We start from the raw sequence: 15,115 nt of genomic DNA on the forward strand, positions 1-15,115 counted from the left end.
CTCCATAAAGTTTACTATGGAGTGTGAACTCGTTGGCAGATTTCCTTTCCTTAACGTTCTTATTTCAAAGAAGGATGATTTTTCTTTCTCCCACCAAGCTTTTTGGAAGGAAACTCATACTTAGTATCTTCATGTTAGGTCCCATCATTTCCCTACTCAAAAGTTGAGAACATAGTATCTTCATGTTAGGTTCCATCATTTCCCTACTCAAAAGTTGGGTTTTCTCAATACCTTAGCTACTCGTGCACTTAGGATTTCTGATGAAAACCACTTCTCTGGTGAGAAGACTCATCTCCTTAGTGTTTTCAGTAAAAATGTATATGGTAGGAACCAATGTCTTAAAGCTTTCCTTAAAGCTAGCAAAGGTCCTATGATTAAAAAAGACCCCAAAGATCAGATTTCAGGGTTTCATCTTCCTTTTATCCGAGGGACCATAGACAGGATTGCTAGAATCCTGAGGAAATATAAGGTTCCCTCAACCTTTAAGCCCCTAAACACCATTTGAAGCTCCTTAAGATATGTAAAAGGCCTAGTGGACCCAAAGAATATGAAAGGTATTTATGTAATACCATGTTCTTGCAGGTACCCCTACATTGGTGAAATCGACCGCTCAATTAATCCAAGAATTCAAGAGCACGCAACTAACATCAAACATGGGGGAACCCACTCCATAGCTTTTGCAAAACATGCAGAAAAGACGAAACATCACATCTGTATTGAAGAGGTTCAGGGCAATACTATGAGTAATCATTTTCATCACCGATGTTTAGGGAGGTCATAGCGATTGAAAGGAAGCCAAACAATCTAAATAGAAATGATGACTGGAAAATTAGTAGTTGTTGGGTCCCTGCCATTTCCTCTTGAAGTTTACGTTTTATCTTTAAGTATTTATATATTTAATTATTTACTTATTTATTTATCGATTTTTATTTTTATATATTTTTATTTTTATACCCCCAATCGGGGTGATAAAGAGGGATGGTATGAGCAAGTGGATAGCACAAGGGAGAGGACAGCCAGGACGGCCACCTACTGCCCTCACCGTAGATCAAATGACCATGGTGGTGTCCTACATAATTGAGGGAGTTTCAAGACAGTGTAGTGGAAGAAGTGTGGGGCGAGAGGAGGTAAGAAACGGCGACGAAAGTGGGATGGGACGTGCGCCATATGGGCTGGGGTACATGAGGTTGGTAAGGGTGGGAGAAAAACTTAGTATGCAGCGAAGGGAGGAGGAGAACTGTGCAGTGCAAGCATTTGGATCTTCAGCGGTCGAGCGTGATTACGAGTATGTCTATGTCTCCTTTGGCTCTCCTCCTGCATTTCATTCTAGCTTGCTTAGTATGGCGGAGGAGGGGGAACGACGGGAATGGCTGGGGAGGGGCGGCATATGAGTGGGTTTGCATTTTACTCAGCTATGCATAGTAAGGCGGAAGAGAGTGGTAATCTGGGACTTGCAGGAGAAGGGCTATGGCTGAGTGGGTTAGAGGTTCGCATAGTGAGGAAGAGCGAGGATCAGAGCATAGGTATGTCAGGGAATTGTAATAGTGGGGCAGAGGGTCAGCCTAAGAAAACCGTGATCCCTATCCAGGCAGAGGGTAGCATGACAGAGGGCTTGCCCACCTTTCTTTGTCCAGGGGGGGAGAAACCTTTGAATCTTCAAAACATTGGGGGTGGTTGGAGTGGGGCAGGAAGGCTAAGTGACAAGGAACTATTGATTGATGGGAATATTGTAGCTCCTCGACAACTAACTTTTGCTGTTGATAATTGCAAGCAAGATATGATAAAGGAGAAAATGGCTCGCCTGGGTAGAGGCAGGGGTCATGGAGGCAGAGGGTGACAGAGCCAGCCGCGCAGAAGCGATCTGTCATCCTTGGAGCCAGCAAGTTAGAGGCGAGGAAGGAAAACCATGAGGACGACAGTCCAGGAAGCTGCTTGAGCCTATAGAGAAGGGATGGACGCGGACATTCGGCAGCTAATTCAAGAGATGGAAGATAGTGTAATGGAAGAGGAATCGGAACCAGAGCTGGAGGAAGGGGAGATATTATCCCCGATCCAAGGCACACCAGAGGGTGAATGATGTTGTACCGACAAGATTTGCATGTATACTGTGTTTTAAAGCATTTACTAGCTAAGGCTCTAGAGCAGGTAGGAGGAGAAAAGGCAAAAATAACCCAAGGCATGCCCAATATTAAAAAGGAAATGAAGAACTTGCAGATCATCATGATAATGCAAGACAACAAGCTGGATGAGATCCAGCAACAGCTGATGAAGCTATCTCCAGCACTAAATGACTCGAAGGCAACACCTGATAATGCAGATTTTGACACAAAAGACCGAAAGGATTAGTCCTTTTTAGTTTATTGTCTGATTATTTTTCAGCCAGCATGTTTAGTGTTTTTAGATGGGCAGTTCATGTAGCATGGATGGAAACACTGATTAAATTCTGTTATTGGATGGCATATAACAAAATCAAATGGCCAACAGACTTGGTTTCCCATATGGGCAAGTTGAGGCCACAAAAATGTTGTATCTAGATCAACTTGTTTTTATAAATAGAAGAGGAAGGTACTACCCTAGCTTACAAAATATATATATATTTTTATTTTTATAATTTAATTTATTAATTAATCTTAGTTTTCATCATTTCTTAGTTACTTTATATGTTTTATTTTATTTTTATATTTTTGAGTTTTGAATTTTCTTTTACCTTCTTAATCACCATTTAGTTAATCCTAGTATTTCTTTTTCTCAACTTCTTATTCTTAAGACCTCTTTTCCTTTAGAATCTTCTACGTTTCTCCTTTTTTTTTCCTTTCTATTGTTTGTCTTTTCATATAATCTTGATTTATTTTATTATAATATTTCTTATTTCTTTAGTATATTTACTCTAATTAACTTTTATTAGTTCTTTAGCCTTTTCATAACCTAAAATTAAATAAAATATTAATCAAAACTAATTAAAATATTTATTATTTATGTAATCAAAACCAATATTTATTTATTTATGTGTTTAGTTAAATCTTAATATTTATTTATTTAGTTAGTTTAAACATATTTATTTTTATTCAAATATTGAATAAATAAGAAAAATATTTATTTATTTAGTCATGAGTGAAGGGATCTCTTCTTGAATGGTTCATGAGGCACAATACTTGCTAAGGTTTTGCAAATGGGGTAGCAAGCTAAGTGGGCTTGATTGTGGGGAATACTCCACAGTTAAGCGCGCTTGAGCCAGAGGCGATCTGGGATGAGTGACCTCCCGGGAAGTCCTGGTTACCGGGTGCAAGCCCCGGAAGTGATGATTAACACTATGTGATCCATTTCACTAGTTTCAATCCCAGTTCTTCACCCTTATGACCATCACCCGATGCAATGAGTGCTTAGTGAACTATTCAAAAATCATGAGAAATTAGTCAGTTACGACTACCTCTCATGGAAATGGTCATACGTGAATGACTTACTTAACACAGTTGAATCCCAAAATGATATCTAATATATATTTATTTATTTAATCCAAACATATTTAGTATATACTTAAATAGATAAAATATTTATTTATTTATTCAAATCTAAATATTTACTTATTTATTTGACCTTGTTTATTCAATTTTGAACTTAATGTATTAGTTTTATTATTTAAGTATGACCAAAAATATTAATTTATTTAATTTTAGATATTTTTATTTAATTATGGATTTATAATTTATAATTTTTCTTTTGATTAAATTCAAATTGTTGAGGTATATTTTAGTGAAAGTCACATGAGAAACTTTTTGTCGCATTTCAAACCATATATTGTGGTTCGTCGTCAAATTCTTAATTCGGATTAACAATTATACATTGGCATTCATTATGTAGATATAAGTCTTTCGTTTTAATCACATCGTTAGGATTCGGTCGATGTTTCGAACCAACTAATGAGGATGAACCACATTAGTTGGTTCAAAATGTCGACCAAATTCTAACGATGTGATTAATCCGAAAGACTTATATCTACATTATGGATCACAAAAGTCTTAGATCTGACATTCATTATCTTAAAATATTCATTATTATTAAATAAAGGTATCTAATTAAATATATATATATATCTATCTATCTATATATATATATATATATATATATATATATATATATCTATATATATATCGTTATCCCTATTTAATCTGCTGCCATGATCTGATTTTCCATCTTGCCTTGATGATGAACCACACTAGATGGTTCGAAACGCATCAACAAATGAATTCTAATACGATCTTCTCTGGAAAATTTCTTAGTAATCAAGATATGGATCACAAAAACCTAAATTCTGATAATATGTGATTTCTTTAGAGTTATAAGTTCAAATCTAGAGTAGGACAGAGTATGTACACCTCTAAATTGCTAAGATGAGGCCGACCCCTTGTCCTAGAAGAAAGGAGATCTCATACACCAATTTGAAGTGTGACATGTTACTAATCCACTTAATGTGTTCAATGTGTTTTTGGTTCAGTAGACTATTGCATAATATATTGGAGGGCATGATTATCAATACATAAAATAAACTCCCTAGACAATAAATAATGCCTCCATTTCTTAAGGGCTTGAACAATTGCATATAATTCATTTTCATAGGTTGTATACTTCCTTCTGGCCTCATTTAGTTTCTCATTGTAATAAGAAATGGGTTTGTCCTACTGGCTCAGTACTACTCCAGTTGCATCATTGGTAGAATCACATTTCACTTGGAAAGGCTTATTAGAATATGGAAGTGCAAGGATTGGTTGCTTTGTAATCTTCGCCTTTAACATCTGGAACCCCATATCAGCTTCAACAGTCCACCGAAATGGTTGTTGATTCTTCTCAATTGTCTCCATAATTGGTGCATTCATTTTGCTGAAGTTGCTAATGAGTTTCCTGTAAAAACTCGCCAAACCATGAAAACTTCTAACTTCAAAAATATTTCTAGGAGAGGGTCATTCAACAATAGCCTTTAACTTTCCTGGATCCATCTTCAATCCTTCTTTGGAAATGACAAATCCTAAATGTACAAGTTATAGCTTTAAAATGAACATTTCTTCGAATTTATAAGTAACTTTTCTTGTTGTAATTTCTCCAACACATACCTTAAATGTCGTAGATGTTCCTCCTTTAACTCACCGTATAAACAATTACAAAATTCCCTATGAATTATTTTAGTACTTCATTCATTAGCCTCAGGAATGTAATGGGTGCATTGGATAATCCAAATGGCATAACCATCCATTCATACAATCCTTCATTAGTTTTAAAGGTAGTTTTCCACTCATCTCCCTCTCTGATTCTAATATGATGGTATCCACTTTTCAAATCAATTTTTGAAAACCAACTGGCACCACTTAAACAATCTAGAAAATCATCAATGTGTGGCAAGGGAAAACAATACTTGGTTGTGATCTTATTCAAAGCTCTAGATTCTATACCATGTGCCATACACCATCCTTCTTTGGACTCAACACTGTAGGCATTGCGCATGGACTAAGACTTTCTCGAATCAGGCCTTTATCTAACAACTCCTGCACTTGTTTCTTGACTTCCTCATTCTCCTTAGGTGTCATGTGATAAGCAACTTTGTTGGGCAAACTTGCTCCTAGTATTAGATTGATATGATGACTGATACTCCTTATAGGTGGTAGTTCACTTAGTAAATCATCCACAACAATTTCATGGTGTTCCTCCAACAATTCTTGAATCTCTAAAGGAAAATAAGAAATAGTAGTGGAAGTAAGAACTACTTTAGGTTTTCAAATAATAGAAAAAATTACCTCCTTTGTCTTTAGCTACTATAAAAGCTCTTTCCCGCTCATCAACAAATATTTAGGATCACTAGATTCTGAAGTCCCTTCTTCGTGTAGTGGAAGCAATGTATTATTGATGCCATCCTTCTGAAACTTATAGGTATTCTTCTTACCATCATGTACAACACCTTTGTCAAACTTCCATGGCCTACCCAACAAAATATGACACATGTCCATCGGCATCACATTGCACAAAATATTATCCTTGTATCTGCCAATCTGAAGCTCCATCTCACACTACTCATTCACCAAAATTTGATGCCCTTTCTGTACCCAAGACACATTATATGGTCTTGGATACTTTTGTTTCTTCAACTTCAATTTTTCTACAACCTTTGTAGGAACCAAGTTGTTAGTGTTGCCACCATCAATCACCATTTCAAAACACTTCCCTTGAACTTTGCAAATAGTTCAGAATAAGGCTCTCCTTTGAACTGGCTCAACAACTTCTTTCTCTCGCTTAATCAACACCCTTTTCATCATCAAGGCCTCTCATGTCTCTAGCACATTATCGACTTCATGCATGTCTGATTTTTCTTCCTCCTAGTGAGTAGCGAAAACATTCCTTTGGCTTGTGTCTTTGTTCTCTAGATACTTATATGCCATGTGTCTAGGCTTGCCACACCTATAGCAATAAACATCTCTTCTGTCTCTTTCTCATCCTCTGGAAAAGGATCTTCGGCCTCTGCATTCTCCCTCTCGCTGCCATTATGGACTTGAGATGTTAGCTCCATCTGTTGGTGCAGTAGATATCCTTCTATTTGTTTGATGTCCTCTTCCTCTAGCAGCACTCTTACCTCCGCCAGCCTGCTTCCTTCTAGGTTTTTCTCCAGCCTTCAAAGCCAACTAATATGCCTCTTCTACTGTCTTAGGTGACAGTACACTAATTTCATCCTCTATGTCTAGTATAATACCATTTATATATCTTGTTGTCTTCTCTATAGACTCATCTACACATACCGCCCTGATGTTCACCCCGTAGAATTATTTTGTATACTCTTTAACTATCATAGCTTTCTAACTAAGGTTTTACATTCTCCTAATCAAGGTAAGTTGATAATCCTTTGGCAAAAAATTACCTCTTAGTTTTGCCACCATCTAGTCCTAGCTTTTAATATGAAATTCTTGTTCTTTTGCCTTATTTCTTCTTGTACACCATCCTACCAAAGAGATGCATGACCCTTTAACTTAGTTACAACAAACTTATCTTCTTATCCTCATATATTTATTCGTATTCAAAGATTTTATCCATTTCAACAATCCAATCAATAAGCTCCTTTGGATTCATGCTTCTTGTATAAGAAGATAAATTTGGATTGGGTTTCGTAACAAATCAAAAAATTGCTTTCAATACCTTATCTTTTGGTAATTCTTTTTCTGATTCTTATTTTGAAGATTCTTCCTCTTCTAAACTTACATCTCCCACTTCTAGTTCTCTCTGCAAACTAGTCTCCATGGAAGTCATTCTTACCTCCAATCGTTGCATCACCTGCAGTACTTCTCTATTAGCAACTATCCCTTGCTTTTCTCCTCTTACACGTTGTCCAATGCCTCGATTAACTTTAGGTGACATGAATCCTCCTATTCCGGAAGTAGACATAGGGTCTGCTCTGATACCACTTGATGCAAATCTAACTCAAATTTGCTTTGAATTGGTCCTAACAAAAAGAAAATTCCAAAAATGGGTGTTCCCTTCAAACCTTTCGGGATACAAATCCCGTTAAAATCACACACTCTACACTCATATGCTCGTGACCCCAGAGCCTGACCCTTTTTAAAAATGGAAATTTAGAAGTGTTAGGGGCTTCCAACCTTCCGTGTATAGAACCCGATAATTAGTTTCAAATTGGGCCACTTCCTCTTGTTGAACCCTTGTAACAAAAACCTCTGCCAACCACCTATTCACATGTTGACTATAGTTTAATGCCTGGTTCCTAATTGTAATTACTTATAGGCTTGATGGTTCTAGGCAATGGAAACATTCTTATTTCTTGCAGCTCTGTCAACAAACAAACATTGGTGCTCGATGATTTTTAGAAATGGTAATTCACAAACCTTACAAGATTCCTAACTTATGAGTTTCCGAGCTTCATGGTTTCCAGGCTTCCAGGAAAGCTTTGTTATGGGTTCTATCACACGACGATTCCAGTCTCGTTAAGTATCAAAGTTCACTGCAAATATATATATATATATATATATATATATATATATATATATATATATAGATATAGTATATCTCCCTCGCCTGTGGCAATTAAACTAAAAAATAATTCCAGGTTTGCGCACACAGTGTAATACATATATAATATAAAGAACATATTACAGAAGGATTGTTCTTGGAAAAACTCTTGCACACCACACTCACATAGAAATATAAAGATTACATGAGGAGTTCAATCCACATCCATGAATATAGGATATGAGGGCCAATTTAGGGAAAATTAATAACAATTTTTCAACAATCTGCATAATTTAAAGAATTACATGGCATTTTCAAATAAGTCCTATCATAGCAAACCACTCATTAAGGAACCAACTCCTTTAGTAAATGATTTTTGACCTCTCGGTCAATGGAATTTTACAGATGCCCCTATATCACTTCATCATCTAATAAATGGATTTTATATCAAGAATCCTTTAATCATATGGCCACATCAAAGAAATCTTCCTTGATAACTTGCACTAGTCTTACTACAACATCTCTAACACTGCTCTAAGAGGGAGATTTTCAAGATGATTTTGCATACATGTTGGATCATATTTAAGGATATGATTTAGAAGTCTATCAATAACCCATTATCAATCCAAATCACAGATTATGGAGGGTACACCATACTCTATATGTTAGGGTTGTTCAAGTAAACTTGACTCAGTCAAGTTAGTGGTGGTTTTCCAGCTCCAGGTATATGGGAACCCATGGTTTTACCCAAGGTATGTATCTTTGATGTAGCCTATATTTAGGCCAAAAGACTCCATGATTATTTGTCTTGCTAGCCAGTGGGAACAAACAATGATGTCTTTAGACACCACCACTTCTCTTGGTGACTTATGATCATAACAAATGGTATTAGAGCCGAAGGTAATGAGAGCATATGCGAGGTAAGTAATGCGATGGTATGTGGAAGATGCTGATGTGGTGCAGTGGTGATTTGACATAAGGCGCAATGTTGTGATGGTACGATGAGAATCTGTTGCAAAATGAAGGTGATGTCAAAGATATAAGTTGCAGAGGAAAACATCGACATGGATGAGTTCAAGGTTGATGCTCCAATGGATGACTATATGCCTAGTGACGAAGAACAAGGTTTTCCTAATATTAAGGAAAATCCTAGCCTAGAAGAAAATGGGGTTGGGGAAGAGTAAGAAGAAGAGGTCGAGATCTTGATAAAATAGTGGACTGGAAGACCGAGATGTGGAGATTTTAGGATTTGGGGAAAGAAAAATAAAACTCTTACTACGACCATAGAGGTCGGGAATGCGAATAATCCTGACTCAACACAATACAAAGTACCTAAATAAACTATGGACAATGTGTTTTCAGAAGGTCACTTCACATGAGAATGAGGTGGTGACAAAGAAGTGGAGCATATAGAGAAGTAGATAAAATAAATAAATAAATAAAATTGGGGCAGTATAACTAGAAACACAGGCACAATGAATCATTGTCAAGCGAAATGGTGCAAGGAGGCAAATGTGCAACAACTTCAAGAGTAGTGAAAAGGTAGGTATGGATCGAGCTAGATATGGAAGCCAAGAGAGTGGTCATATGGATGAAAAGAATGGAGATGGAGTCAATAGTGTTGAAGGTTAATGAAGGAGCCAGTGTGTGATGAGTGAACAACCTAAGGGTTTTGGTCCAAAACATATTCCTAGGAAGTTGTAAAACCTGATGTTCAACTAAGCATGTTGCATGGGAGCACGCAAGAGCTTGTTCAAGCATACATGTAGTGCAATGGCACATGGATTCATAAGTTGTGGAATGGACCACTTAGAGAGGTACCAATCTGGTAGGTGTCCTAGTATTCTAGATTGAGGTGGGGAATGTGAAAACTCAGATGAGATGGTTGATGAATGAGTCTAATACAATCTCTCGAAGTCAAGTTTAAAGGGGGGATTGTTTGGGTTGCTTGAGTGAACTTGACTCGGCCAAGTTAATGGTTTTTTTCTAGCTCCAGGTATAGGGGCATCCATGGTTTTTCCCATTATATTTATCTTTGACGTAACCCATTTATAGGCCAAAAAGTCCATGATTATTTGTTTTACTGGCTAATGGGAAAAAACAATAGTGCCTTTAGGCACCACCACCATGGTTTTTCCCATTATATTTATCTTTGACGTAACCCATTTATAGGCCAAAAAGTCCATGATTATTTGTTTTACTGGCTAATGGGAAAAAACAATAGTGCCTTTAGGCACCACCACTTATCTCAGTGCTCTATGATCCTAACACTATAGTCAACTAGCTAGTTGGTGGGTAAAAATACCAAGTCATAGGAAATTAGTTTTCGATTTTTTTGTATTCCATGAGCTCTCATTGCTACTATTAGCAAGTAAAATCCCAACCAACAACAAAAGGATTCTCATATGTTGGTATTAGACATATTCAAAAACATATTCATGATGGGTTGATCAATGACAACATCCTTCTCCACAACTACATAGTTAACATAATATGCATGTTTGAGAAGAGATTCATGATGGGTTGATCAACAACATCATCCTTATTCATCGCAAATAGTATGCAGATGCGAGAATAGATTCATGATTAGGGGTAGAGGGAGCGATTAGTGGTGGTTGGATAGTCTTCCCAATAGATTTTCCCTCTTTACCTCACTCTTACCATAGTAATTTTAAGTAGTGTGGTTTCCTTAAATAACAATAATATATTACTTACATTAACAAATAATAACCATTAATAATTTTTCCCACTACTAATTGGACAGCTAAATTACTATAAATATTTTCACACTCCTCACGTCTTACTTGTACCACATCCTTGATAGCGTTCTGTTGTGGTATGTATACCATTTAACAGAATCCATTTATATGTCGGATCATGTGACTATGATGCTCAGTTATTATCTTTTGGACGTATCGGAAAAAACAAGCAATCGCTTCTTCGGAGAAGATTAGCCATCGCTTTAAAATAAAGGGTTGATTCTTTGCTTCCTCCAAGCCCGCATGCGAGATGGACAAGGCCGCCGGACATATATGACTCGCTGCTCCAAAATGTCATGCTTGACCGGGCTCAGTCCTATAATCAGCGCCCTGCCGTAGTTGGTGGAATGACAGTTTTCCGTATTTAATTCGTAATGGCCCCCAACTTCATGGAGTGAAATCTATCGAGCGCATGTGCGCAGCTCGCGTCGCAACCGTCAGTATTCTTCTTTATATTTGTGAAAACGGGGGATAAATGAAGTCAAATTCGACGGGCCCGTCAAGAAGCGATTTACCCATATTTGAAATAGGGCTACAAATGGCTCGCGAGTCGCAACCGTTAGTATTCTTCTTTATATTTGTGAAAACGGGGGATGAATGTGCAAAAACAGTCAAATTCGACGGCTCTCACGATTTGAAATTCCAACTGGCCGTGGACTCGGAGTTGGAAGTTGGAATGGAAAATACAAGAAATCGGATATTATGGGCCCATAAATATTATACACCTCGCTCCCTATTTCTATTCATCTCCATACACTAAAGTGTATCATTTGCAGAGAAGAATCGGAGAAGAGCGCATATATTGCTCAGGTTACTTTGTTCCACCCAGAAGAAGCTCTTGCAGTTTCCTCCCTAATTCTCACTCCATCCAATGGATGCTATGGTTTTGACGAAAGCAAAGATGGGAGGAGAAAAGAGAAATGAAAATGAAGGTGAAAAGGATTGCTGCATTGATGCTAAATTTGTTGGAGTTGGGCCTGCAAACAAGTCCACGAATGGTAACAATTATAGCAATTCAAACCCAAAGCCATCTGATGCTTTGCCACTGCCTGTGGGAATAATGAACAAGGTGTTCTTTGTCTTGTTTTTCACTGCCTCCTATTTTCTCATGAAGAGATGGAGGGAGAAAACGACAACATCGAGGGCTCTTCTTCATGTGATAAGCCTTGGGGAGATGGTGGCCATCGTCGCTCAGCTTGCCTCCTTCATATACTTGATCGGATTCTTTGGCATTGATTATGTCCAGAGTTTTATCACCACCTCCAAGACCAATGGCGGTGAGGGGCCAAATTCCTGGGATCATGACTTTGATCAGGTAAGGAATGGGAAGGAGGAGGAGCTCATGAGCGCTCCTCCTAGTGAAGAACTGGGAGTTGCTGTTATTAATCCTGATCAGCCCTCTCGTCCTCAAGTGCCGCAACAGCCAAAAGGGGATGCAGCGATATTAACATCATCGCTGGGAGATAATGAGGATGAAGATATTGCAGCTGCTGTGAGCTGTGGCAAAGTGGCTTCTTATTCCCTGGAATCGGCTCTTGGGGGAGACTGCAGGAGAGCTGCTTCGGTGAGAAGAAGAGCTTTGGAGATGACAACTGGCAGATGTCTGGATGGGTTGCCCTTGGATGGATTTGATTATGGATCCATCCTCGGACAATGCTGTGAATTGCCTGTTGGATATGTGCAGATTCCTGTGGGTGTTGCAGGGCCTCTTCTGCTCGATGGCTTTGAAATCATGGTTCCCATGGCCACCACCGAGGGCTGCCTGGTGGCCAGCACCAACAGAGGTTGTAAGGCCATTCATATGTCTGGGGGTGCTACAAGCGTTCTTCTTAGAGATGGCATGACCAGGGCTCCTGTTGTTCGATTCCCCACCGCTAGGAGAGCTGCACAACTCAAGTTTTACTTGGAACATCCCAATAACTACAAAAGCTTGTCTCTCATCTTCAACAGGTAGTGATACAATTTTTTTTTTTGTTCTTTTCGATCACATGCCTACACACTCTAATAGTTTTATCGCTCCAAAATCCCTTAATGCTATGTTGTGATATGCTATTATCAATCTATCAATCATTTTAGAGAATCAGATTGTTGTATACGAGCAAGTAACCATTTTGTGAGTAGTGATCTGATGTTCTTTTGCATTCAATAACAGCACCAGCAGGTTTGCCAGGCTGCAAGGAATCAAGTGCGCAATTGCAGGAAGGAATCTGTACATGAGGTTTTGTTGTTCCACTGGAGATGCCATGGGGATGAATATGGTGTCCAAGGGCGTGCAGAATGTTTTAGATTTCCTTCAGAAAGAGTTTCCTGATATGGATGTTATTAGTGTTTCTGGTGAGTCTCTCTAGCCCATGCAAATCTTAACAATCCTGAATGGAATTTGTGTTTTGGATCATCCTAATTTCACTAGTTCTGTGGACTCTTGAATCACTGTGCATTCTTTGGTCGCCTTTTTTTTCATCGTGTTGTTGAAAGTTTTGCTTAATATAATGTTTTTGGCCCGTCATCAGGTAATTTCTGTGCGGACAAAAAGCCCACAGCTGTAAACTGGATTGAAGGGCGTGGGAAATCAGTGGTGTGTGAGGCTGTCATCACTGAGGCAGTTGTTAGCAAGGTCTTGAAAACCACCGTTCCAGCTCTGTTAGAATTGAACATGCTCAAGAACTTAACTGGATCTGCACTGGCTGGTGCCATGGGCGGCTTCAATGCCCATGCATCCAATATCGTCTCTGCTGTGTTTATTGCAACAGGCCAAGATCCTGCCCAGAACATTGAGAGCTCTCATTGCATTACAATGATGGAGGCATCTAACGGTGGCAAGGATCTGCATGTTTCGGTCACAATGCCTTGTATTGAGGTATGTAAAGTTACACTCATTAATGTGTTTTTAGTACATTCTTTGGGTCAGGTAATGTAAGTGAAGAAACGCATCAACGGAGGTCTATTTCCATTCGGGTTTTGATTTGATTAGTTATAAAGCAGAATGTGACGTGAATTGGCAATTGCTTTGTTTGGTTTTGTTGCAGGTGGGAACAGTAGGAGGTGGGACACAGTTGGCTTCACAAGCTGCTTGCCTGAATATGCTTGGAGTGAAAGGAGCTAACGTGGAATCTCCTGGGGCGAATGCTCAGAGGTTGGCGAGAATTGTGGGAGGAGCAGTTTTGGCGGGAGAGTTGTCTCTCATGTCTGCTTTGGCTGCAGGTCAGCTGGTGAAGAGCCATATGAAGTACAATAGAAGTTCAAACAAAGAAACCAAAACAACGGCCACCATCTGATCAGTGAGATCATCATACTCATGATATAGACAAAAGCCAACCCAACAAATTAGTCACCACTGTTCGTTCATCATTCATTTCATTTCCGGGTGCAAAGATTCATTATGTATATGCAAAGATTCCATCTCTCCCCTTTCATAGCTTGGCGTCAAAATTTCATGCAACCATGGAAATTAAGCTAGGGGCAAGAAGATTTTCTAGATATTTGGTCTTAAATTAGCATGTAAAGCATTAATAAAAGGAAGACACATGGTGGCCATATTCTAAATGTTAATAGGGCGAAATTCATTATTTATTTGATAGGTTGAGCAATAATTTACTCATGGCTTTTGTGTACTCTACTTTGGTTTTAATTGAGTTGAAATTTAAGGAAGTTTTTTTTAGTGCGACTTTTTGGATTTTCCGGTGTCGGAATCCAGTGGAAAAATTTGAGGTGAAATCTTGATTTGTGTTATTTAAACTAGTTATTTTGACTGTATGTATGGATTCAGCACCCTGGAAAACCCTCAGGGAACTTCGATTGCACAGGATTACCCATCAAGCTTGTGATTTCAATAAATTCGTGCCAGATTTTAGAGAAATTAGACTGCAAAAACCTATCGTAAAAGCTTCCAAAAAGTCGCACGAAAGACAACTCCAAATCTAAGTGAGTCTTTCCCTTAAGGCATATCTAATGCCTTAGGAGTGGCTAATTCCTTCTCCTTACTATAGGGTAGTTGCAGTTGGGTGGAGAAAGGCTCAATGGCTCTCTCTTCTTTAGTTTTCAACAAATTATTGTCACTTAGATAAGTGTATTATCTTTTTATTAATGAAATAATATCTTTGTTTATTGCTTCATGAAGGTTGTTATACTTGATCATTGAGTATGATGTGATGATGAGTTGAATCAATGCACAATTGTGCTTGGTTCTTACTTTTTATTTTTTCTATGAATGAGCGTTGCATGTGTTAGGGTCCCACCCTAACCCCCTTATTTATGTAATGGGATCACATCATAGTCAAGAGTCAATAAAGCCCATATTAATAATTGTAAGTGGTTAATCCGCAATTAATCACGGAACCATAGTTAGTTGCAAATGGGCCGTA

The 15,115-nt window shown here is 38.2% G+C and overlaps 1 protein-coding gene across 1 annotated transcript; it reads left to right on the forward strand.

The window, feature by feature from the left end:
- Positions 1 to 11,493: 11,493 nt before the first annotated feature.
- LOC149154887 (3-hydroxy-3-methylglutaryl coenzyme A reductase 1-like) lies at positions 11,494 to 14,527 on the forward strand. Its single transcript, XM_089441261.1, has 4 exons — positions 11,494 to 12,704; positions 12,907 to 13,088; positions 13,265 to 13,611; positions 13,781 to 14,527. The coding sequence occupies exons 1-4, from the start codon at positions 11,626 to 11,628 to the stop codon at positions 14,027 to 14,029; spliced, it is 1,857 nt and encodes a 618-aa protein (XP_089297387.1). The 5' UTR covers positions 11,494 to 11,625; the 3' UTR covers positions 14,030 to 14,527.
- Positions 14,528 to 15,115: the final 588 nt, after the last annotated feature.

This window comes from Pinus tabuliformis, chromosome 9, assembly GCF_031772625.1.
Source record: "Pinus tabuliformis cultivar Carrire ecotype Pingquan chromosome 9, CPIR1, whole genome shotgun sequence".
Classification (NCBI taxonomy): domain Eukaryota; kingdom Viridiplantae; phylum Streptophyta; class Pinopsida; order Pinales; family Pinaceae; genus Pinus; species Pinus tabuliformis.